The sequence below is a fragment of the Mastomys coucha genome, unplaced genomic scaffold (genome assembly GCF_008632895.1).
Source record: "Mastomys coucha isolate ucsf_1 unplaced genomic scaffold, UCSF_Mcou_1 pScaffold16, whole genome shotgun sequence".
Classification (NCBI taxonomy): Eukaryota; Metazoa; Chordata; class Mammalia; order Rodentia; family Muridae; genus Mastomys; species Mastomys coucha.
Window position 1 is genome coordinate 50,687,183 of NW_022196898.1, and position 23,325 is coordinate 50,710,507.

The 23,325-nt window shown below is 46.9% G+C and overlaps 1 protein-coding gene across 2 annotated transcripts in view; it reads left to right on the forward strand.

The window, feature by feature from the left end:
- The window catches only part of Tspan2 (tetraspanin 2), a 39,329-nt gene that overhangs the window by 4,776 nt on the left and 11,228 nt on the right, over positions 1-23,325 (forward strand). The window contains exons 1-6 of one of the 2 annotated variants that reach the window (XM_031375004.1): positions 7,858-8,077; positions 11,248-11,350; positions 18,806-18,903; positions 19,736-19,810; positions 20,914-21,012; positions 22,532-22,603. In XM_031375004.1, coding sequence (XP_031230864.1) covers positions 7,994-8,077; positions 11,248-11,350; positions 18,806-18,903; positions 19,736-19,810; positions 20,914-21,012; positions 22,532-22,603 — 531 coding nt within the window. In that variant the 5' untranslated portion in view covers positions 7,858-7,993. Of the gene's footprint in view, positions 1-7,857; positions 8,078-11,247; positions 11,351-18,805; positions 18,904-19,735; positions 19,811-20,913; positions 21,013-22,531; positions 22,604-23,325 lie in introns of those variants that run through there. The other variant, XM_031375005.1, reaches the window with a different exon arrangement.

Here is a 23,325-nt window from a genome sequence, read left to right on the forward strand (position 1 = left end):
AGATGCTTGCTATAGCCTGGCATCCTAAATTGTGATTGAAAGATTAAAACCCTTTACCTAGCCACCATGTTGTCTTTGATAATAGCTCATCCCCTCTCTGGTCTTTGCCCTTCAAAGGCAAGGACTGTTATGAGCTGGCATCCTCTCTTCTGGTCCCTTGGCATCCAAAAGACTCAACAGGGTTCTAGATAAAAGTCCACATGGAGAACTGCTAGGTGCCTGCCATGCTTCTGATGGCACAGGCTCTGGTGGTCTGGGTCTTTCCTAGTATAATGTCAATGTTAATACATGAGACCCTATTCAATTATATATTCAGATTTAGTAGGTCTGCACCTATCACAAGCCCCCTGGTGAGGCTGGCACTAGTACTCTAAAGACATTTTGAGGACCCTTGTTTGAGATGCAGTCTCAAGAGCCCAAAGACCCTTGTTTCTGGATGGCTAGGTGACTCTTCTTTGGGGCTTCCTTTGGTGGCTTTTCCAGTTACCACATTATCATTATTGTCTCAAGGGTTCTTCTACACTAATCCTTGAGAGTCCTAGATAGTCACCATCACAAGATGCATCCCAGTGTTGTTCTAGATCACCCTGCCTGGAGTACCTCTGGGTAACCTCTCCTCCAGTCTTAACATTGACAGGCCCTTCACAACAGGCTTGTTCTCCTTCTTAAAGCAAGTGGTCCAGCCCTGACTGAAGGAAACTGTGTTAGGGTCTCTAAAATATAGAGACAGGTGGAAATGCGGTGGGAATGCAGGTGGGAGCACACTTTACAGATGCACAGGAGAATGTTGGCCTGCCTTTCTCACCATCCCCAGCTTTCATTAAGAGAGGAACCAACAAGGAGAATTAGCATGCATATAAGGTTTTGATTTGCAAAATGCTTCCACATACATGATCTCACCTGATAATGAATTGTTAGCAACCTCTGTCTTCACAGTCATTATATTTTAAATTTTCACAATAATTTAATTAGCTCCATTTTACAAGCATGAAAGCTGAAAAGCGCAGTAACTAGAATGCCCAAGTTTTTCTCATTTCCTACCTTTTCACATTATTGACGTATTGGGATGTGGAATATGACATATAAGAAGATAGGGAGGTAACTCAGTGGGTCAGAGCAGTTGCTGCATAAGCTTGAGGACCCAAGCTCCACTCCCCAGAGCCTATGTGAAAAGTTGAGCATGTTCCTGTAACCCAGAACTGTGTAGGGGTAGAGTCAGGGAGATCACTGCGGCTTGCTAACTGCTGATCTAGCTCCGGATTCAATGAGAGGCCTTGCCTCAGAGGAATAAGACAGAAATAATAGTACACCTATGTAATCCTTTGTCCTTTGCATCTATAGACACCAGGCACACATACATTCGCATATATACACATTTACATACATACACAAAAAGAAATGAAAAACCACTGGAGTCATGTATGGTGGCGCCCACCTAGAACCACAGCATGCAGAAGGCTGAGGCAGAAGGATCACCTTGTTCAAGTAAGAAAGACCCTATCTAAACAAAACAAACTTCTGCTGGCTTGGAAAATACTTCATCTACCATTAGCTTGTAGCCAGTGTCAGGTTCAGTCTTGAAGCATTCTAGAAATACTGGAGTGAACAGACACATAAAACATCCCAACCTGTGGCTGAGGGGTAAGGAACATGACTGATCCACTTAAGGCAGGTGAAAATAAGAAGGAAAATGAGAAAAGATACATGGAGAGGTGAAGGGTATGTTTTTCTTTCAAGTAACCATTTTAAAAATTACTTTCAGGATTAGAGGCTTGAAGAATAATATCCCTGCCTAAGTGTAAGCCCAGCGCTAGGTACTCCTGTGAGCATAGCCTCATATCAGCCCCTTCAGCCCTCGCCACAGCCTGTGAAGCAGTAACTGCTCTCCCCAAGTTCCACCTGAGAAAAGAGAGACACAGACTCTTGTCCAGGCCACAAAAGTATCCAGCAGCAGAGCTGGGTCTCCAGCCAAGGCTCACCATCTTTGTCCTTAGCCTTTCTGAGTACCCAGACTAACAGGGCGCTAGGATGAGCCCGTAAGTGACTGTTACACCTGTTTATCCAATATGGCAGCTATGCTACTGAACACATGGAGCTGTTTAGGCTTAAAATGAAATAAGATGAAATATTTTTGCCCTCAATACCATCTACACATTTCAAGTGCTCAGTAGCCAGGTACTGCGTGGCTACAATACAGGACAGCACAGATGGCAAATGTCTATAACACTAAGAAATTTCAACTCCCCTCCCCACCCCTCTCCGTGTGTGTGTGTGTGTGTGTGTGTGTGTGTGTGTGTGTGTGTGCGTGTGCGTGTGTGTGTGTGTGTTCGTGCTTAGTTGTACCTGCATGTAGACAGCCTCAGGTATCGACCACCAGTTCTTTATTTCTTTATTTCTTTATTTCTTTATTTATTTATTTATTTATTTATTTATTTATTTTTTTTTTGAGACAAGGTTTCTCTGTGTAGCCCTGGCTGTCCTGGAACTCACTCTGTAGACCAGGCTGGCCTCGAACTCAGAAATCCACCTGCCTCTGCCTTCCTAGTGCTGGGATTAAAGGTGTGTGCCACCACTGCCCAACTTATTTATTTGCTTATTTATTATTTTCATAAGGTCTCTCACTGGCACAGAGCTCACTGAGTAGGCTTGGCTGGCTGCCAGTGAGCTCCAGGGATCCACCTATCTTTGCCTCCCCAGCAGTGGGATTACAAGCATGAGCCACCGCAGCTGGCTTTCTTTATGTGAATTCTGGGGATCAAACCCAAATCTGCACTCTTGCTAAGCAAGCACCTTAGTATAACTAAGCCATCTCCCCACCTCTCATTGGAGAAAATTCTATTAGACAACTCCAGTCTAATCATTCTTTGTCACACAACTTCATTTTCATCTTTTCTCTTACTAGGTTTTAAATAAACTAAAGTTAAAGAAATGGAGCCGTTGCCTCTGTAAAGGGCACCAGCTTTCTGGCATCATTTTAAAAGCCGAGGGGAGGGCCAGGTGTCAGGAAAAGCAGGAGAGGAAAAAGTATAGAAGGCAGAGGCAGAAAACTAAGGCATCACCCCGGGGGTTGGGAGGCTTCCTGAAGATCATCCTTTCAGTTCGAATGGAACACTGTGTCCATTAACATGAAAAGGCCCATGGCCAGGCACTCTCAGCTCTGAGCACATAGCTGAGCTAGCTTGCTCTCTCAGAAGGCACTTGCCTTCCCTATCCCTGCAGACAGATAAGCTGAGGGGAGAGAAATTTAGTGTCTCGTCCAGGTGCTGGACAGTCTGACTATCCCCTGCTGCCTAGATTCCCTGTTTCTATCTCCTCTGCATGTGCTACTGTTTGTGTAGATGGACATGCCTGCCATCCTGCCTATGAGCATCCTTATTCAGTCTGAACAGTCAAAAGAGAGCATTTCTAGAAAAACAGCTATTTCTAAAGTGTACCAAGGTCTGCTCTTTATAGTAAAGGAGAATGGAAAGAGGTAGCTTGTGTGTATGTGTGTGTGTGTGTGTGTGTGTTTACACGCACACACCCGTGCACATGCGTATGCACACAAGTGCACCAGGTAGTGAACAGGAGGTGACAGTCATAAGTTGTAGGGCAAGAGCCAGGGAAGTTTGTGTAGAAAACTGCAAAATGCATCCTTCATCCTGGGAAGGACTGGTTCAGCTCCTTAGTAACCTCAAAACAGGTCGTAAGAAAATAAATAATAAGAAAATGTCAGAGAATGACAACCTAGGTCTTGTGGTGTCCCATATAGTTCATCCAAGGGAACTTCCTGGCACCCAAGTCTTTCCGCTTGTCCCAGTACGAGTTCTACACACAGCATTTACTTTCTGCCACCATTTCTCACTGTAATAATGGGAAAGTGGGTAAAGAACACTAATTCTGGTCGCCGTTTAAGAGTCTTGGTTATTGGCGCTGGAGGCATGGCTCAGCGGTGAAAAGCACTGGCTGTTCTTACAGACGGCCCTCTTGTTCTCAGTGTCCACATTAGAAATGTCACAACTGCTTGGAACTCCAGTCTGACACTCTCTTCTGGCCTCTGTGGGCACCTGCGGTCATGTGCACAAGAGCACATATTCATACTAGAGCATGTGCTCGCATGTACACATATGCAAACAGACATACACAGTTAAAAATAACATAGATCTTTAAAAAAAAAAAAGAAGAATCCTACTTATTTTTTCCAAATTCATCCTCTCAGCCTCCTTGAATGCGAACACATCAGTATCAGTTAATATCATTTAATGTCTCCCTCAGCTTCTGTAAAGTTCAGTATAGTCAAGATCTGACATCAGTCACCGTGGTTCCTAAGATCAGTGTTTGTGCATGCAGAGGGCAAGACAAAAAGTGCAGACCCAACTACAGGGAGGAAATCCAGAAACTTAGAAAAGACAGCTCACCCCTGGGTGAGAAAAGGCAGGCAGTGGGTGGTGGGTTTAACTCGAGGCTGCAGCTGGACAGAGTTGGACTTTAGTTCTGGGGCTACATGATCTTCACCGATAAAGCTCCTGGCATTACTCAGTGGCCTGTGACTTTGTTTTGCTGCATAGGGAAAGCTGTGAAGCCATCTTCTTCCTCCAAATTCTTGCTCCTCCCTGGAACTCCTCTTCCCTCATACTTTCAACCAGAAGGCTAAATAAACACACACACACCGCACTGTCCACAGATATTAATAAGTTCTCAGCACCCTCTTCCACCCAGCTTCCGTCCCCAGGTTCTCCTCTTTCCCTGAACTCCAGTCCCCGCTCCACCCCTGGCCCTTGTAATCTACCTCCCAACAAGCTCAGCTGGCTCACTCAACTTCACTTCATAACAACTTCAACAAACAGAAAAAGGCGTGTTTGTCACAAATACACAGTCGAGTGTTCTTTCCAGAGAACAAAACACTTCTGATCCTATCAAAATTTGAATTGCAGCACAGAAAATAAACACTGAGTCACCATGAAGCATGCTCACAGGGTGGCCCAGTGGGCAAAGAGGCTTTCGACCAAGCCTGATGGCCTAAGCTCCATCCCAGGCTCCCACATGGGGGAAGATGAGAGCCAACTCTCCCCACCATATGCAGGGCACACATATGCTCATACATACACACACATGCACACCAAATAAATGAATGAATGGATAGATGGATAGATAGATAGATATAGATAGATAGATAGATAGGTGATAGAAAGCATGCTCTTACCTGAAGGAAGCACAAACTTGCCCTTATGAAGGAATAGAGGATAAATCACACTGGAGATGCAGAAGCTACAGCCATTTCCAAATAGCTTTATCAGCATCTGTTGTCACAGCGGTTCTTCCTCCTGATCTATACCTGGTCCTGATGTCAAGGACAGGGCACTTGTGTCCCTGTGAAGCCATTTGGTATGACTGTGATATGCTATTCAGCCCCTGTAGTTTTTTTCTGGTTAAGAAAACAGTCCTTGCTCTTGAGAAAGGGCCCTCTGAATCCTGGCCTTGCTTTCGCTGTGTAATGCAATGAAAGTCTTGGGAGCCAGTTTTCCACTTTGAGTAAATTAGTGTCATCTTCCAAAGCAAATGAGCTTGTGACATCTGCCTGCTGCAAAGCTGAGGCATAATGGGGCCTCAATCAGATCAGGAATCATGAGTGCTCATTATGAGTCCATCCAGGACGTGCGTCGCCACCATGAGCAAGTATTAGCTTGAAAGCAGTTAACGGAGACTCTAGAATAGAAGCCTCATTTTCAACTTTATGTGGCTTCATCCCAGAATGGAGCCTCACAGTGAGCTGGGTTTGTGTGCACACAGCTTTCACTATGGTGAAGCCAGGACATAGGGCTGGTTTTGTTTGTCTTTCGTTGAAGGGCAGCATGTCTGTTTGTGTTGTTGTAGCCATGTGAAGTGTGCCAGCCTTGCCCGGGAAGAGGTGCATGCAGGTTTCCTCTGTGACCATGCGTGGTTCTTGACACACATTCCTGAAACTTAGGAAACCTGATAGCCAGTGCAGATGTGGTGATTTCTTTTTGGTATGTTTTAGTGTTTGCTGAGCACCTCCAACATAGCTTCCTAGTGCTGATTACCAACACATAACTACCCACCAAGGGTCCTAGCTCCAAGAACCATCAGGCTGAGGGTAGCCTTTAGAACATAGGTTTAAGGAAAAAACAATTCTTCCCACAGCTGAGTGAGTGATGTCTCTGCTTCCCCCCTGCCCCACCCTAGCAGGCTCTACGAGGCAGAGAGGAAACGTTTAGCAGTCAACAACTGAGAGCTGTTGCTGCTCTCAATGAGCTCAGGCCTTTAAAACCCAGAAATATTTAAATAGCAATAGTTATGTGAGCTATGAAACGACACGCATATCTAGGCCAGGCCAGGCTTCCCCAAGGAAGTGGCCTGAGAGCTGAAAGGGAGGGGGAGTCAGCCTTCTGTGGGCAGCGCAGAAGAGCATTCTGGCTCATGAAACAGCAAAACCAGATGTCCCCACATGAGAAAAGAAAGACAGGGAGCCTGACTCAGGCATTCTTGACCCCTTCATTGTCTCCCACCTGTGTATAAGTGCTCATGCGTGGCTAGAGTCCCTGCTGGGAATGCCTTTGGCCCAGAAAGGATCCTCTCTACTGGGTCTCATCGGCTGAGAGCTGAGGAGCAGCACACAGGCTCCTTGTCATGCCGGTGGCTGTATCCAGGAGGGGACGGCTGGGTATGCTGGGAAACCGCATAGGGAGTAGTGTCTGTATTCTGCATCTCAGTACTATGGCAGCTGGATGAGCCTTCCCTGTTTACAATTCATAATGAGAGAGAAAGAAAGAGAGAGAGACAGAGAGACAGATACAGAGAGAGAGAGAGAGAGAGAGAGAGAAGAGAGAGAGAGCAAGATCGACCAGAGCAGTAAATTGCAGTGCACAAGCTTCACCTCAGTCTGAAGGACTGTGTTCTACAAAGAATTATTACCTGATAGAAACTTTCCGTCCATCTGCATTGCTTCAAAATACTTTGAGTCAGTTTTCTATCCTTTCTGCCCCTTAGTTTGAGACCATAAACTTCTTCTCTAAAGACAGTTTTCTGTGTCTGGCAAACTCTCTAGATCATTGATAGCTATTGAAATAACTTGCCCACAAAGAATGTCTGTGACTGTCCTGTTCAGAGATGGCTTCTGAGCCCCATCTGGTCCCTGTGGTGTTCTAGTCCCCTTCCCCCTTTTAATTTATGCACATTTACGCCACTGGTTCACCTGTGTTCCACAAACCTACCCTACCTTATAACATTTTCTTCCTTCCCTTTGCTCTTCTTGTTCCTATCTAAGTCAAGAGTCTCACTATGCAGCTCTTGCTGGTCCAGGACTCACTATGTAGACCAGGCCTCTAACTCACAGAGGTCCCTCTGCCTCGGTTTCACATGTGCTGACATTAAAGGTGTGAGCCACCACCACCCTGGTTGTTTTTAGTGTTTTTAATTAATTTCTTCTTAGTAATTACCACGGAGGTTCAGCTCACTCCATTGTATGAGAAGTCCATTCCAGGGCCAGTGAGGTGCCGCAGCAGGTGAGAGTGTTTGCCGCCAAGTCTCATGATCTGAGTTCAGTCCCCAGGGCCCACATGGTGGCAGGAGACTACAGACTCCCACACGTTATCCTTTGACATGCCCTTTGACATGCTATGGCACATGCATGTTCCCCACCCATACAAAATGGGCGAATGACTATAAGAAGAAAAGTTCATTTCTGCAAAAGCAATGGTGTTTTTCTCTTATCATTCTACTAGGGATGCTGCAAGTAATGCCTGCCCTAGAAGCAGAGCGGCCACGGCAGTGTTCCCTCGCTACAGTGATTCTCACTGGCCCTCAGGGTCTCCTTACCGTTCCTTGGCATCCTTTCTGTGGTTCTCTGGAGCATCTATCTGTGGATGCTCAGTGTGTTTGGAAGCCAGGCAGCATTCAACTCCTGCTCACTCTCATCAAAAGAGTCGAGTTCCTATCTCCCTTCCCTCGAGGCCTACAGTAGGCTTCCCACAATGATGCAGGCTAAGCAGAAGCCATGAGCCATGGCTGCCCCCACACTCCTGTGATGATGACGCAGTGTGCTCCCCAACACTGGCCTCGTTCTCAGCGTAGCATGGAGGTAAGGGATGGCTCTTTCCCCTGTGCTGTTCCTTCTGCCTCAAGCTTTCTCATACCACTAATTCTTTGCTGCTCTGTGAAATTCAACTCATTCTTCAAGGCATGTATCAGAATGAGGATGACTACCACCTGCCAGTGCTGTGTGCACCACCACCCCCCTTGGTAATGTGTGCTCCTTCCCTTCAGCACACTTCCTGTATCTCATCTCATGTTTCACTTTATGTGATTGTCTTCTAAGTCTCTGACATGGAGCACAGTGCCTGGCCTTGTCGGACCCCATAATTGGTTGTTACTAAATGTGTATGGAAGAAGAGAAAGAAGTGAAGAGAGATAAAAGTGAGGGCAAGAAGGGGATGGAGAAGGAGCACTCATTTCTTGCTTGCTTCAGCTTTCCCTGAGTATAGATGAGTATACAAAATGGGCTGAAATTAAAAGCATTGTGGCATAGGGGACATGGGGCCTACTGAGTTTAAGCTTAGGACTACAGAGGTCTGAATGCTTCCCTTGAGTGCTGGGGAGAGCATCTTCTGCTGTAGGGAATGCTCGCAAGAACAAGAACCTTGTGCCTGACAGGAGGCATGCTTCCTCTGCTCTCACTGGAATGGGGTTAATGTAATTTCCTTGCCCCCTTGAGCAATTTCCAGTGTGTAGTTCACCAACCACAAGTACAGCAAACATGGCGTCTTATGAGCCTGACAGGTCTTGGCTTTCAGAAGGGCTGAGGAGCTACATGGTGGCTGCTGTGCCTCCTTCCAAAGCAGAGACTGTTCTGGCCCTGGAAAGCTCCTCGCCCACACATCCCTAACACAGCCCACAGCATTCTGGGAGGATTCCCTGACACACAGTGATGACATTCAGCTAAGCCATAGTTTCCTTGACCCAGAGAGGAAAGCCATGTATGTGTGGTTTGGGGTTGGGGGCTTGGATGAACAAGCGTGGATTTTTTTCCCCCATTGCCCAGTGGCTCTAAATTGCAACCTCTCTTTTCATTTTCCATTATGCCTCAAATATATCTGTGCCAGAACTGGAAGGATAGATTCTGTCTGGGAGCATGGTCCAGACAGCAAATAAATTAGAGTGTGTGTTCAGAGATTCCAAAACTGTGGTCTCGTGGTAGGGTGTCCCTGAGACCAGTCACCTCCTCCGTACTCTGTGTGGTGGCTGCTGGTTTGGGCCCAGGGCCTCTGTCAATAGATTTTGCTTTGTGTTTGGAAACTCTGTCTTTCCATTAAGGCAGCAGAGAGACGGGAAAGCAGGGAAGCCTGTGAGGTTCACTGGGCAGCCTCATCCCAGGCAGCACCATTTGACCAAAGACAGTATGGCTCTCTGTACATAGCAACCAGAACCCCAAAGCTGGCACTTTCCTTAGTTAAGCGCAGAACAAGGAGACTCTCCATTTTTCATATTGGACATGAAAACCAGTGTGCAATGCCTTCTCAAAAGCTATGGTTTTTAAGCCTAGAAGACTAATGCATAATTAATATAGAGCCCTTAGAAAACAGAAGAAAAAAACGTCACCTGTAATTCCACCCTTCAAAGATAAATACTATTATGTGTTAGCATGATTTCATCTTGTGTTTCCATGCCAGCCTGCTCTTTTTTAAAAAAAATGTAAAAAGTCTTTCAAAAGACAGCTGAGCCCGTGTTTTTTTTTTGTTTTGTTTTTGTTTTTTTTTTTTTTTTTTTTTTTTTTTTTTTTTTTAGCCGCCCCACGAATTATCCAATTAGTGTCCTCTCTGAGGGCTGGAAACCTTTAGTTATTCCTCTTGGGAGTAGCCAGCTGGTAGAACTCAGCCACCCACTCCCCCTCACTAAAGGATAGGCTGGCATAGTTCTGAAGAAGCCAGCCACATGGGGGAATTGGCCTTGGGAAACAAAATGAAGAGGGGGAGAGTCCTCATACAGACAGCCAGGTAACCTTCCAAGGGCAGCCCCAGGTCTCTTACAAGCTGCTCCGCAAGAAGGAGCCTTCCTGGAAAGGTGTCTGGCCTAACCCGGACTGGACTGGATTTTTCCTTCTTGCACCTCTGATCTGCATTTCCTCCTTGGCTTCTGCTGCCAAGGTGGGTGCTCTCCCCTCTGCAGACAGGAGCAGAGCCTCCCCGTCTGGTGAAAGGTTAGGGCTGCCCAACAGTAGCTGGAAGAGCTGGCAGAAGCAGGATGGTATTTTTTAACATCTCTGCTGAGTTTTGCACTCACAAGGTACCCTGTAAATAAGTGGTAATTGACCGATACAGTGATATCTGAGTGGTGTTTGTGAGAAGAGCACCTTGGCTGGAGCCTGCAGGCCTGTGGTTGGAACAGTCCTGTGATTGGCATACAGGGCTGTCAGCTTAGACATGAAGCCTCAGGAGAGGAAGCCCAGTGATGACTCTTCCAGCTGCCAGCCTGCCCAGCCACTGCCTGCGCCAGCCACTCAGCCTCTCCATGAGCCACATAGCATACAGACCTGGCCTTTTCAGAAACATATTTTTTCCTTTCTCACTTTCCATGGAAACCCAAAATAGCAACAACAACAACATCTAAAAAACCCTCCTTCCCTGCCTGAAAAACCATGCCTGGGCAGGGGGAGGGTATCGGTCACCATGTAGGAATCAAGAAGAGGGGGTCACGGGAGTCTCTGAGCAGACTTGGGATTGCATCATGGATATTTGCATGCATATAAATGTATAATTGGAAACTGCATCAACAACTGTAGGTGGGCCCAAGGCTGGTATGGGTTTGTTTGTTTTTCTAATTTAGAAGGTGGCTTCCCCCAGGTCTTAGAGTTCATCTTGCTCTTGTTGACATCCCCTCTGAGACAGTGGCCACTCACTAAGATGTTGGTGAGGAAGTCCAGTATATACCCAGCAAGAGACAATAATGAAAGGGGCAGATGCCTGGCAGGGAGAATGTTGAAACAGTGGTTTTCACACATACACACACACACACACACACACACACACACACACACACACACGCTGATCAGTCATATTAGGGCCCCTGAGGGGTACCGATTCCATGCTTTTGCCTCTAAGCCTGGTTTCTTTCCTGGCAAGACATGAAGGATAGGCAAGATGGTCTCTACAGGGGGCGACCCTCCCAGCCTGGGCCTCCCATGCCTGCAGCCTGCTCTCCAGCCTGTGTATACAGCCCCCCTCCATAGCCAACTCTCTGCTATTTCTCTTCCAGCTAGCCGGATCAGCTGTTATTGCGTTTGGACTATGGTTTCGATTTGGAGGTACCATAAAGGATTTATCATCAGAGGACAAGTCCCCAGAGTATTTCTATGTGGGTGAGTGACTTCAGTCTCCTTCCCTAAAGGTTGGATCTGAGGGACGGGGAGAGGCAAGAGTCGCTGTCTGAGCCTCTGGACCTATACACTTCTACTGGTACTGAGGAAAGGACCTCTGTGGCCCCTTCTTCCTCTCTCCAGGATAGAAGAGGGCCCCAGGAAAACTGGCTTGTTTCCTTAAAGAAGTGTCAAGAAAATGTAACTAAAATTCATCTTAAATTAGGAAACATCCTTCCTCTCTGGAGTAGTTTGCCAGTCCATTCAGGCTGTCAGGGAGGGCTCCCAATAAGTCAATATTATACGTTGTGATCTGATCAGTTGTTTTAACATGGAAACAATTCAAAACAAAGAGATACTTCAAAGTTTTGGGGTGCTGATCTCAAAACTTCCATCAGTAGAGACTGCTGAGAGAAGGGAAGAATCCCATGATGGGGACAGGAGAGACCTGTCCCTAGAGAAGGGGAACAGACAGAGGGGCAGCAGCCACACCTCCTGCCAAGATAGAAAGAAGGTGAGGTGAGAAACCGGGTGACACAGATAAAGCTGGTGCTCTTCTCAGGGGCTTTGGTCCCTCTAGTATTTTAGCCCAGTTCTGCTCTCCTCTGGCTGTTCTAGCACTGTGTCTTCATCAGGACAGTCCAAAGGAGAAAAAGGAAATTCCACTTTACCCATACTCTTCCAGAAGTCTCCTCTTGCAGCCTATTGACCAGAATCGCACCGTATATTTATGCCCAAGCCAGCTTTGGCCCAGAAGAGGATGGCAAAGGCTGTTATCTCTAATTCTTGGTCCTTAGTTCCCTCGTGCCTGGTGCTTTGTTCCTATAAAAACCCAGTCCTCCTACTTCTGAGCACTGACTGAGTCCGTGTTTACTATCACTCACCACGGCCTAATAGCAAGGGGAGACTTCGCTGAGGAGCCAGAGGGCACACCCACACTCAAGCTGCAGCACCTAGAAGAAGGACTCAGGCTCTGCTTGTGGACTGTTTTACTGTTTTTGCTCTGCTAGGTAGCTCATCCACTCTCAGCCAGCTTAGCTTAAGGGTACTTAGGCTGACAAGCCACAAACACAAGCGGTTTGGTGCCTAGCACAGGCATTAGGCTGGGAAGTGGAAAGAGGTCTGTAGAAATGAAAGAAGCGTGTTTTACTGGATTTAGAAGCCTACAGCAGCCATGTTACCCTAGCAGGGAGGAGAGAGAAAGAAAAATGAGCCAACATGGATATGGGTTGGATTCCAATGGCTTCATGGGGAGTCTCTGCAATGAGTACTAGCCTAGATTTTCAGTTATGTGGCTCACTAAATTTCCATTATATTCAAGTCCAGTGGAGTATGTTTCTATAGATGGTTATTATAGAAAGATTTCTGACACACATGTCACAAACATGACATGAAAGGGAATCTCTGTGTCTCAGGCCATGTCTGTCGTCCACTTGGCTTAGCTTAGAGAACGAAGCAGGAATGTTTGAGTAGAGCAGCTGACCCTCCCGCTTGGCACAGGAAGCTCTGGGATAGGTAAACACTCAACCCTGATTCTTGTCACAGTGGTTAAATGGCAACAGAACACTTTAGCTTGACTAAGTTTGTTCAACATTTTTGACTTAAGAGATCACAGGGTATTTTTAGGTTAAATCCAAAACTGTACCTGTGAAACTTTACTCACACCTCAAGCCAGCAACACAGATGGAGCTAGCTGCTTCTGGATCACTTGCCTCTCTGGACACATAGGACCTGCCTGCTGGGTGGGAGGCCCCTTAGCTCACTGATCTGACCTGGAGGGGCAGCTAAGGCTCATTGATTTCGCTTTGGGGCTTTTTGAGGCAGTCTCATATAGACCAGGCTGGAATGGAGCTTAATAGGTGATGATGTCATTGAACCCCTGATCCTCCTGCCTCTACTTCCAAAACACTAGGACCTCAAGTGTGGGCCACTAAGCCTAAATGTTCAGTGTATTTTTTTTTAGAATGTGTCTCGGAGTCATCAGCTCAATACCCATTGCCCTTTGGTTAAATACTATTCTAAACAGGCTTAGCATGTTCAAGTGGTTCTACAAGACACAAAGCCACAACCAGGTGCACTGGTACCTGCCTGTGGCCCCAGCTTCTTGGGAATTGAGGAGGATTACAGAGAAGGGGAGCCCCTCAGCCTAGAACGAGGAAACCTCCAGAAAGACACATTGCATAGCTCTGGGTAGGCAGCAGGCAGGCTTTGGGGGATTGCCCCATGTATGCAAAGATACTCTCCCTTCCAGCATCCTTGTTTTCCCTCCATGACAGCGGAGTTCCTCTGTCCCAAAGCTCTGCACCCTGGGACCAAGGCAAACAGAGCGGTAGGCATTAGCCAACGCAGGGAGACACGAATGCGGAGAAATGAGGACCTGGAGGGAGGTAGCCAGACCAACTGCTGCCTGCTGCCTCCCTTTGGTGTCCCTCTGGACCAAGGCCAAGGCCTAGCGGCTGACCCAGGGCCGCTGTGTCCCTTGGTTGCCTAGGTGAGGGAGAGACTGGCAAGAGTGGAGCTGGCAGAGAGAGCGCTTGGGTTACTTGGGGTTTCCTAGACCTTCTCCGTTCCAGTTTCTTTCAGGGAACTCTCGGAAAAAAAGCCCCTGCTTCTTCCTAATTCCAACAACCTGCCAATCTGATTTCCTGTACGGGCCCCTCCCCATGTTTTGGAAGGGTGGATGCCTCGGGGTCTTCCAGGATCATAGAGTGGGGAGTGCTGCCCTCTGTTTCTGGAAGCTGGAGCACATGAGCTCATGTCTGTGAGTCGAGGATGTGAGCAGGTTTCTCCACTGGGGGTGCCCACACAAACAGGAGCTGCTTGGCTCCACGGTCCCAGCCTGGCTATATCTGCCTTACCCTGTTGACTTCAGAGTCCTGGAGCCTGACTTTGATTGTGGCTGAGGTTATGTGGAAAGAAAGCCTTCCGTTGCTAACCATTCAGAGGCTGGCTTGCTTTTATAAACAGTTTGACTCACTCTAGTAATATTTTTTGGGGGGAGAGGGGTTGTTTGTTTGAGACAGGGTTTCTCTGTATAGCCCTGGCTGTCCTGGAACTCACTCTGTAGACCAGGCTGGCCTTGAACTCAGAAATCCACCTGCCTCTGCCTCCCAAGTACTGGGATTAAAGGTGTCTGCCACCACCGCCCCGCTATATTTTTTTAACTTCATACCTGACACCATGCTAGCTGCATAACAGAGACTCCCGTGTCTGATCAGTTTCTCCAACGTCATTCTACAAGAATCAGAATAGGTAACTATGCCAGAATTTCAGATCACAACCTTGAAGGAGAGGACTTACTTTTATATCCAGTCTCAGCAGCCCAGAGTTCTGGACCCTAGAACTCTTTTGGGGGAATCACCCAGGAAGCAGCGATTTTGGAAATCTCAGGAACTCCCCCACCATTTACACATGGCCGATTTCTAGCTAAGAAAGTTACTGTTCTGAGTCCCTCCTGAAAATGTAACCTGGGAGTTTAGGGTTCACCCTTCGGCTGGATTCCAGCTTACCCGTTACAGCTTCACAACTCTCACTCGCTGCATTTCTGATTCTTTAGCTGCAGACTGTGAACTCGTGTAAGTGCAGGGCCAACTCAGCTAGCGGTGGGTTATGAACAAATACTAGACCAGCTAGCACATGGACCTTCCATCAAGTTCTTGGCATGTGTCAAGTGCATAGTACAGGGATCACCTGGAGAGGGCTGAGCCACCAGGAAGTGGGACTTCCTACCAGGGATGTGGAGTGAGACTCGTGAAGCACCTGAAATACTAACTGTTATCTGGTAGCTGCTGCAGCTGTTGCTTAGAAAGCATCTAACCCTTTCCCATGAGCTCAGACTCATAAATATTCCTCCAAACACATAGATACAGCCAACCCATAGAATTGGTTCACATCCATTGGTTCAGCATCTACAAATTCAAGCAACCCCAGATCAAAGATCTTTAAAAAAAAAAAAAAGCATCTTTTCTGAATATGTACAGACCTTCTCGTACCATTAATCCCTAAATAATAAGTCTAACAACTCTAGAACATCTGTGTTGTGCTTGATATGATAAGTAATCTAGAGATGATTTAGAGGATGCAGGGGGTTATAAATGAATTATGTGTAAATATGATGCCATTTCATGAGTGGCTCATGCATCTGCTGGTTGGTATGTGAGGGATCCTGGGACTAAACCCCATGGAGACTGAGTGAGTGATGGTTGTAATTTTGTGCTTCCAAGGGAAACTGGAAGGAAAACTTCTGCAGAGACACACACACATCAAAAAAAAAAAAATTAGATGAAAAACCAGTCATTAGCAGGTTGCATAAGATCATCTGCTGCCAAGATCACTGGTGGTGGTGAGCATGCCAATATATCCACTCCCAACAAGGATTTTTAGGTAAGTTTGTGCTGATGAGCCTCGAACAGGCCCTCTGGATCCTTTGTAAGCTGAAGCAATGCCTCTAGAAGGGTCTGAACTCTGAGGAGGAAGAAGGCGTCCCTGGAAAAGCTGCTGCGGTAACATCAGAAAGCCCAGCCTTTAACTAGAAAACGCAATTTCAAAGGGCTTTCCTTTTTCCAATCAAGGAAAATAGGGGCTTAGAAAACATGAGACTTATTAAGTAGATCACGTTTGTCTTGTGTGCTGTTGGAGAGAGAGGACTCTATGGAAGCCATTTTGGAATTAAAATGTAGTTGCTCCATCAGCAGCTCTTTTTAAAACCATAATTTAAATAAGGTGTCCTTGGAAGCCTTGGGGCTTACATTGTACAGACTCTTATAGTCAGATTTGGCAGGCCCGAGGAATTTGTTGCATATGGAAGTTTCCTGCAATTCTCTCCAACTCCACAGAAGAGTCTCACTTCAAACCAGGAGAATGGGCAGACAGAGGCTTGCTATGGAGAGGCCTCAGAAGCCGACACTTCTGAGACGCTTGGGTTGTTTTGTCCATACTGGGATGTTGTGTACTGTTCAAGTGAGCACATCTCCTGATTGTGGCCAGAGAGACCTAGTGGACTCTACCTATTGGGGAGACCCTCAGGCCCCTATACTCTGGGAGCCTGTCTTTTCCTGACATCACTTTCCTAGCTCAAACCTCAGGATATGAGGCCACATCCCACTTGACTGACATGCGAGAGCATAGTCTAATACATGTTCATTGCAATTGGGATCTCAGAGTGTGTGTCTAAGTACAGATGCTTGGAGGGATGAGGCAGTCAGTCCGGGATTTTGAATTTATTTCACTGACCACTGGAGAAATATATACTGACTGGAGGTTCTCACCTGAAGATTTGTAGACCTGAAATCTTCAGAAAACTGTGGGAACTTACAAAGGTCCAATTCACACTAGAACAGGGACATGGTCACCAACTGCCTGGAGTATAGCATACGAAAGACTGTGACCCCAGTTCTATCTTCACACTGGATCAAACAGCAGTTGTAGTAGTAGTAACGGGAGGCAATGACACTGTAAGCAAGAAGTCAGTGTGTTAACATGGCTCTCCCTTGAGGCGTTATGGAAAAGCACTGATAGGATGTTGCTGCTGCTGCTGTTGCTGCCTCCATTGCCATACCACCCTTTACTCAATTATCTCAGTAAGGAGTGTAGGGTGGGAATCAGGACTCTTGCCTCTGACCTCTTGTAAAATGGCAGGGATGTCCTCTTTATCCAACCAGGCTGCTCTGAGGAACCAAAGAGATGATAGAAACGAAAGAGCTTTGAAAAGTGACGGCATTGCACAGTATGATGTTCAGGCGGTGGAGTCAGCAATCCTGTTGTATTAAATGGTATCAGTTCTCTTGTAACCACATCCATTCCCCATGAAATGATCCTCTTAGAGAAAGGGGCCCCAGAGGGATTGATGAGGCTGAAACAGCAGGAAACGTGGGGGTCCCTTGACTGTACAGGCAACCATTCCCCACTTAGAACCTTTTGTTCTGGGCTGGGCTGGGCTGGGCTGGGCTGGGCTGGGCTGGGCTGGGCTGGGCGGTGCAGGAAGCACTGGCTAGTTTGCAGCTCCATCTAGGTCTGTTCACAGATAGATCTGCCCACAAATCAGCTGCGAACAACCCAGAGGAGCCCCCAGGAAGTGTCTGAACATCAGAGTCAGGGGTTCCCCACAGGGGTGGGACTCAAGCACTCCACCACCACTACTTCTGGGTGAAGAAAAATGGTTTCCGGGTGACTCATCTGACTAAAATGCAAAAGGAAAAAACAGAGACCATTAGCCTTACTCCCAGTGAGTCAAGTGCCAGGCCCAGCCCTCGCATTGTGCTATCCCTTATCTCAGGATAGGAGAAGGAAATCAGGAGGGCCTGGCCCGGGCCTCCCAGAGCACATTGCCGACCTTTTTCTCTGTGAGGAAAATCCTCCTGGGGCTTGACTTAGGAGGTGAAATCTCCAAAAAATAAAGTAAGGCTTTTGCTGTTGTTTGAGAGGCAGGATGGCTTCTTGGGGACCTTGGGACAATAACTTGATTCTCTGGGGCCCAGTTCCTCTATCTAAGAAAAGAGTAATAGTGCAGCTCAGTACTTCACAGCCACCATGAGAGCTGCTCCAGTAAACCTGCACTAGGTAACTGCAACAGTGCCTGACAAAAACAGCCCATCCCACACAGCAATTGTATTAAAATTCTCAAAATGATAGTTAACTCTTGGCTCAAACATGGTGCCGCTGATAATATTGTGGGTGTCTATTACCTTATCGTTCTCCCTCATGGGTTGTTTATTTTGATTTTTGTTTTGTAACATGCCCTCCTGTGTGTCCAATATCTGTGGCACTGCCCTCGAAAGGAGAAAAAAAAATCACACAAAACTGATAATAGCATGTCCTATGCTCCTGTCCTTACCCACATGCCAGCTCTGTCCCTTTCCCTCTCCTCCCCTCCCCTGTTACCCAGCAGCCTGCTCTTGCTTCCCACACCCTTGGCTTCAAGTCCTCAGTGGTGGGGACAGCCATTAAGTCCAGAAGACAATGGCCTCTGGGGCTCAAAAAAAGGCTTGGGCTTGTGTCCCAGTTGTGAAGCCAGCTTCTGGTTACCCCGGATGCAGTATCATTGGCCTGGTGGGGTGGTAGTGCTTCTCTGCACAAAGGTGCACAGTCCAGGATGTTATGTTTGGACTTTAGGAGGCATGTGGTGGCCCTTCATTGCACCTCTTCTGAGCAGCAGGTAGAGTCAGCCTCTTCCCCTCGCTGGCTGCGTGTTCTCAGACAGGTCGCCTGGTTTCCTTCAGCTTCAGTCTCCTGCTATGTCTACTGTTATGATAGTAGATAGGATTAACTTTGCTGAGTGATCAGGTATGTATGAAGTGTAGACAGTAAGTGTCACCAGTACAGGTGACAGCAGAATGTTCTACAGAGATGAAAGCCAGAGCCCAGCTGGTGTGGGAGGCAGGGCTTCCGTCTGCTGCACTGGGCTTGGTTGGGCTGTTTTCAGTCCAGCTCTGAATGGTCTCCCTGGCTTCTCATCCACAGGGTTGTATGTGCTGGTTGGCGCTGGGGCCCTGATGATGGCTGTGGGTTTCTTCGGGTGCTGTGGAGCCATGCGTGAGTCACAGTGCGTGCTTGGATCAGTAAGTGGGGTTTATGGGGTGGGCACAGGGTAGATTAGCAGACTTCCCTGGAAAGAGTCAGGAGACCTAGCTCCTCTAGGACATAAAGCCTTGGCACTGGATCCTCTCTCTAGTGTCTGTTTTCTCCATCTCCTGCATGAGAATAATATTATCTTTGTTCCTGCCTCATATGGAAAATATGAAAACAGTGAGGTCATCAGAGGAAAGACGCTTGGGGAAGAGTGCTTCAGAATTGATTGTTCCTTAAGAAACAATATTTCACTGTGGATGAGGCAGCTTAAAGATCCTCACAGTCAGGAAAGAACTGTTATCTACAAGGAAAGCATTTCTGGTTAAGATCAATAACTTAGCCAAACATCCCTCTGGTGCCTTATTTTAAGCCCAGCTTCTGTTTGAAAAAGCAACAACAGAAGCAGCCTCTGTTACCTGCTACCCAGTCAATGCTCTGAACCCTCGTGGAGGTGAGGGCCATCAGAGAGGAGGCTCTGTTACCTGCCACCCAGCTGATGCTCTGAACCCTCATGGAGGTGAGGACCATCAGAGAGAAGGCTCTGGACTTCTCACTGGGAGCCTGAAGCAGGGTGTTCTGACCCCCTCATTTCCCATTCCCATGAGTCTTTGGGTTTTCCATGTCTGCCTGATGCTTCTCATCTATGGCTGTGCGAAGTGTGTGTTTCCTCTTCCAGATGTTCTTTCTTTCTCTAAATAAAGCTGAAAAGCTGTCTTGTGTACCACAGAGCAGAGTTTGTTTTATCACAGAGCTGAGAATGCAAACGGGCTAAATAAATTGAAAAGGTATTAAATTAATGACATCAGTGCTTTCTCTCCACAGTTTTTTACCTGTCTGCTGGTGATATTTGCTGCTGAAGTAACCACTGGAGTCTTTGCATTTATAGGCAAGGATGTAGTAAGTAAAACCTAGAAGTTTTTATGGTTATTAAGGCAGTGATATAGACTACACACCCTAAAATGTTATTAGGAAACAAAATAGCTCCCCCCCAATTGTGTAAGTAGAAACTTTCACCTAGCCATGTACAGAGCTCATCATGTATATGAGTAGTGATATATGGTTTCTAGTTCGTGTATAAACTGGTCTGTGTTTGTTTGTTTGTTTGTTTAGGATTCCTGGTTTAAGATTGTTCCTAGTTCCAAATGAGGCAGGCATTAGGTTACAGACAAAAGAATGGGGCAGGGAAGAAGGAGTAAGAGCTCACCTTCTCATCCTTGTCCTAGACAGAGACCGCCCTGTTATGAGAAGCTAAATCCTGGCCTGCTGCATGCAAGTAGTAATCCTCAGGGCCCAGAAGAGGTCGTGAGAAGAGCCCACAGGGCACGTGGCCTTTTAGAAAGACAAGAAGGTTCAGAGGGCAGAGCCTTGAGAGGGCTGTATTTCCAGTGAACTCCTATGCTGTCCATGCTGGGTATATGAGCTTAAGTGTAAAACTGATAAACATGAAAACTGAGTGACTGCAGCCCAGGGAACATTCTTAACACGGCTCCTTGCACCTAGAGGTTACAAGTCTCAGATTAGCTCCACATAGAGCTCAAGCCTATGGATTTAGGGGTCATATGTCTTCACACTAGAAAAAGTATCCACTAAGCTGTGTGTGATATCTGAATGCAGAACATCTTCCTTGGAAGTGGACGCCTGCCTATGAGTTGGCAGGGAACCATGTGGTCATAGAGTCTACCTCAAGTGACTCACCAGAATCTCCTACGTGGGCCTGGTTGACAGTGAAGCCTGTCAGGTTTACAAATCCCCACGCCAAGAGGTGGCTCTAATGTAGTAAAACATTCTTAGTCAGTTTATCCTTCTATTTTGAAAGGCATCTCAGGACCTCTAGAATCTTTATGGGCAGATGTGTTCACTCTATGTGTGCAGAAGCCTCTTAAAACACAGAGGAGTGTGAAGAAAATCAGTGTCACCAAGGGACACAGAAGAGAGGATTTTCTTGGTAAAATGAAAATGTCTGCAACTTCCCATTCACCATGCCCTGGTATTCTTTTCAGGCTATAAGACATGTACAGACCATGTATGAGGAGGCCTACAGCGATTACCTTAAAGACAGGGGAAGGACAAATGCAACTCTCATTACCTTCCACTCAGCAGTGAGTAATTTCTTTGACATCACTTTTCCTACTGGCCATGCATGAGCCAGGCTCTCTAATCATCTAAATCAAAAATAAAAATGAATAAAATGAATGGGAGCAGCCACCTTTGATTTAACTCTGACGAGAGCTATAGTTTGTGCTTTGTGTAGACCTTTGGCTAGAAAGAGGTTTACCACAGATTCTCAAGAAGTCAGGGCGTGTGCCCAAAATAGATCAAAAAGCATGAGCAGGACATTGAGAAAGCCACCCAAAAAGTGTGTCCACTCCTCTCAGAGGTGACATTGTGATGTGATGGAAGCAAGCATGGTGACTACCTTAGTTAGGGCTTCCATTGCTGTGAAGAGACACCATGACCAAGTCAATTCTTATAAAGGACAACATTTAATTGGGGCTGGCTTACAGGTTCAGAGGTTCAGTCCATTATCATCATGGCAGGAAGTCTGGCAGCATGCAGGCAGGCAGGGTGCTGGAGGAGCTGAGACTTCTACATCTTGTTCTAAAGACAAACAGGAGAAGGCTGACTTCCAGACAGACAGGAGGAGGGTCTCAAAACCCACCCCTATAGTGACACACTTCCTCCAACAAGATCACCTCTACTCCAACAAGGCCACACCTCCTAATAGTGCCACTTGCTAGGCCAAGCATAATCAAACCACCACAGTGACCTTCAAGCCAGGAAACCTCGGCTCCGGCATGTCTCTTAGCAGCTTTGTGACACTGAATGAGTTAGTTAGACCTCTCTGATATCTTTCAGGTCACTTCTCAGCTATAAATGAATGTCATTGTGAGACAACTATATTCCCTTCTAGAATGTTCCATGGGAATATGCTAGAGTACTGTGCTCAGAGCTACATATAGTCAAGAAAGGTTTATAGAGGAAATGAGTCAGACCAAGGTCATTCTGTTTTCTTAAGCATTGCATTTTGGGGAAGTAACTGATCTTCTAGACCATGTGTTTCCAGGTACCTGGCTCTATATGACAAGAGTGTCTTAGAAGGTTCCTCAGAGACTTCAAGCAGCACAAAGATCCCTTTGTCTTAAGCAGCCAGCCCTGAGGCAGGGTGCCTATTTGCCGGCCTCTAACACTCATGCCTGCTCCTCTGGCCTTGGCCTTTCCCATGGCTCCTTCTCCTCTCTTGTCAGATAGTCCCTGGCTAATGAGCCCTTCCCAAAGCTCATAAAGCTTTTGCTCCTCCACGGGTTTTTGGACTTGAGGTCTGATGGAGCTGGCATGGGAGGCCCTGCTCCTGCCTCCTGGCTCTTTATGAAGGACACCATCGGTTAGCTCCTTGCCCTATCCTGTCCCGAGTCACTTCATAGTATAAAACTTTTGCAGCTTTGGAGGAGTCATGTTTCTGGGTTGTTAGCACAATCCTGTGATTCTTCCTTCGCTCTCCAGAAATAGCAGTCTGGGCCTCAGAGCTGCTTGCTGCCTTGGCACTACCAGCCCGCCATGACACGGAGCCCTGGGGCCAGCACTCCTGCCTCCTGTGTCCTAAAGCCTCTTGCTCTCTAGTTTCAGTGCTGTGGAAAAGAAAGCTCTGAACAAGTCCAGCCCACATGTCCAAAGGAGCTTCCAGGCCACAAGGTAAGCTGGGTGTTCCAGGGTCCCTTCACCAGCCCCTACTATAAAGAGGTTTTTTTTTTAATGTCGGTAGAGGCAGGGAGGTTCAGGCCTTCTTTCCAGGGATTCTAGGAGGCTGCTGCCCAGTGGACCCTGAGCCTTACTTATGCCATATGAAATAAATAGCAACTCTGGCAGGTTCCTCATACTCTGCCATGATGAGGGGCTTGCTTGCCAATGGCTATGCCATGTATTTAAGGTATATTAATTCAGTTCACCAAGGCAAGAGTTCTGTGTTCTCCACAGCTTTCTGGGACAGTCACAGTGCTGATACGTTTAACTCTTTCAGGTATTCTATAAGTGAAAGAGACAAGACAGTGCCTCCCTCAGTGGCTTCCCAGGCTATCCCATAGCTGTAGTGATATGCAAAAAGTCTGTCCAGGGAAACACGGAGACACAGCAGAATTAGGAAAGCTTTGTGTGGAAGGATGTGAGTCTTGACAAAGGGAGGCCAAGAGGGCGTCCAGGAGAGGGTCATGCTGTAGAAGAACAGGAGCCCAGAGGAATTAACGTTTCTGGGAAAGACAAGCTGGGCTTTACACCTGGAGGTTTGAGAAAGCCATCACTCTTGGCAGACTGAGAAGCAATATGGTGTTTGCCTTGAAAAAGTCCTCTCTCCAGGAGGGACTGTTGAAACTATATATATATATACACATATATGTATGTGTGTATATGTACATATATAT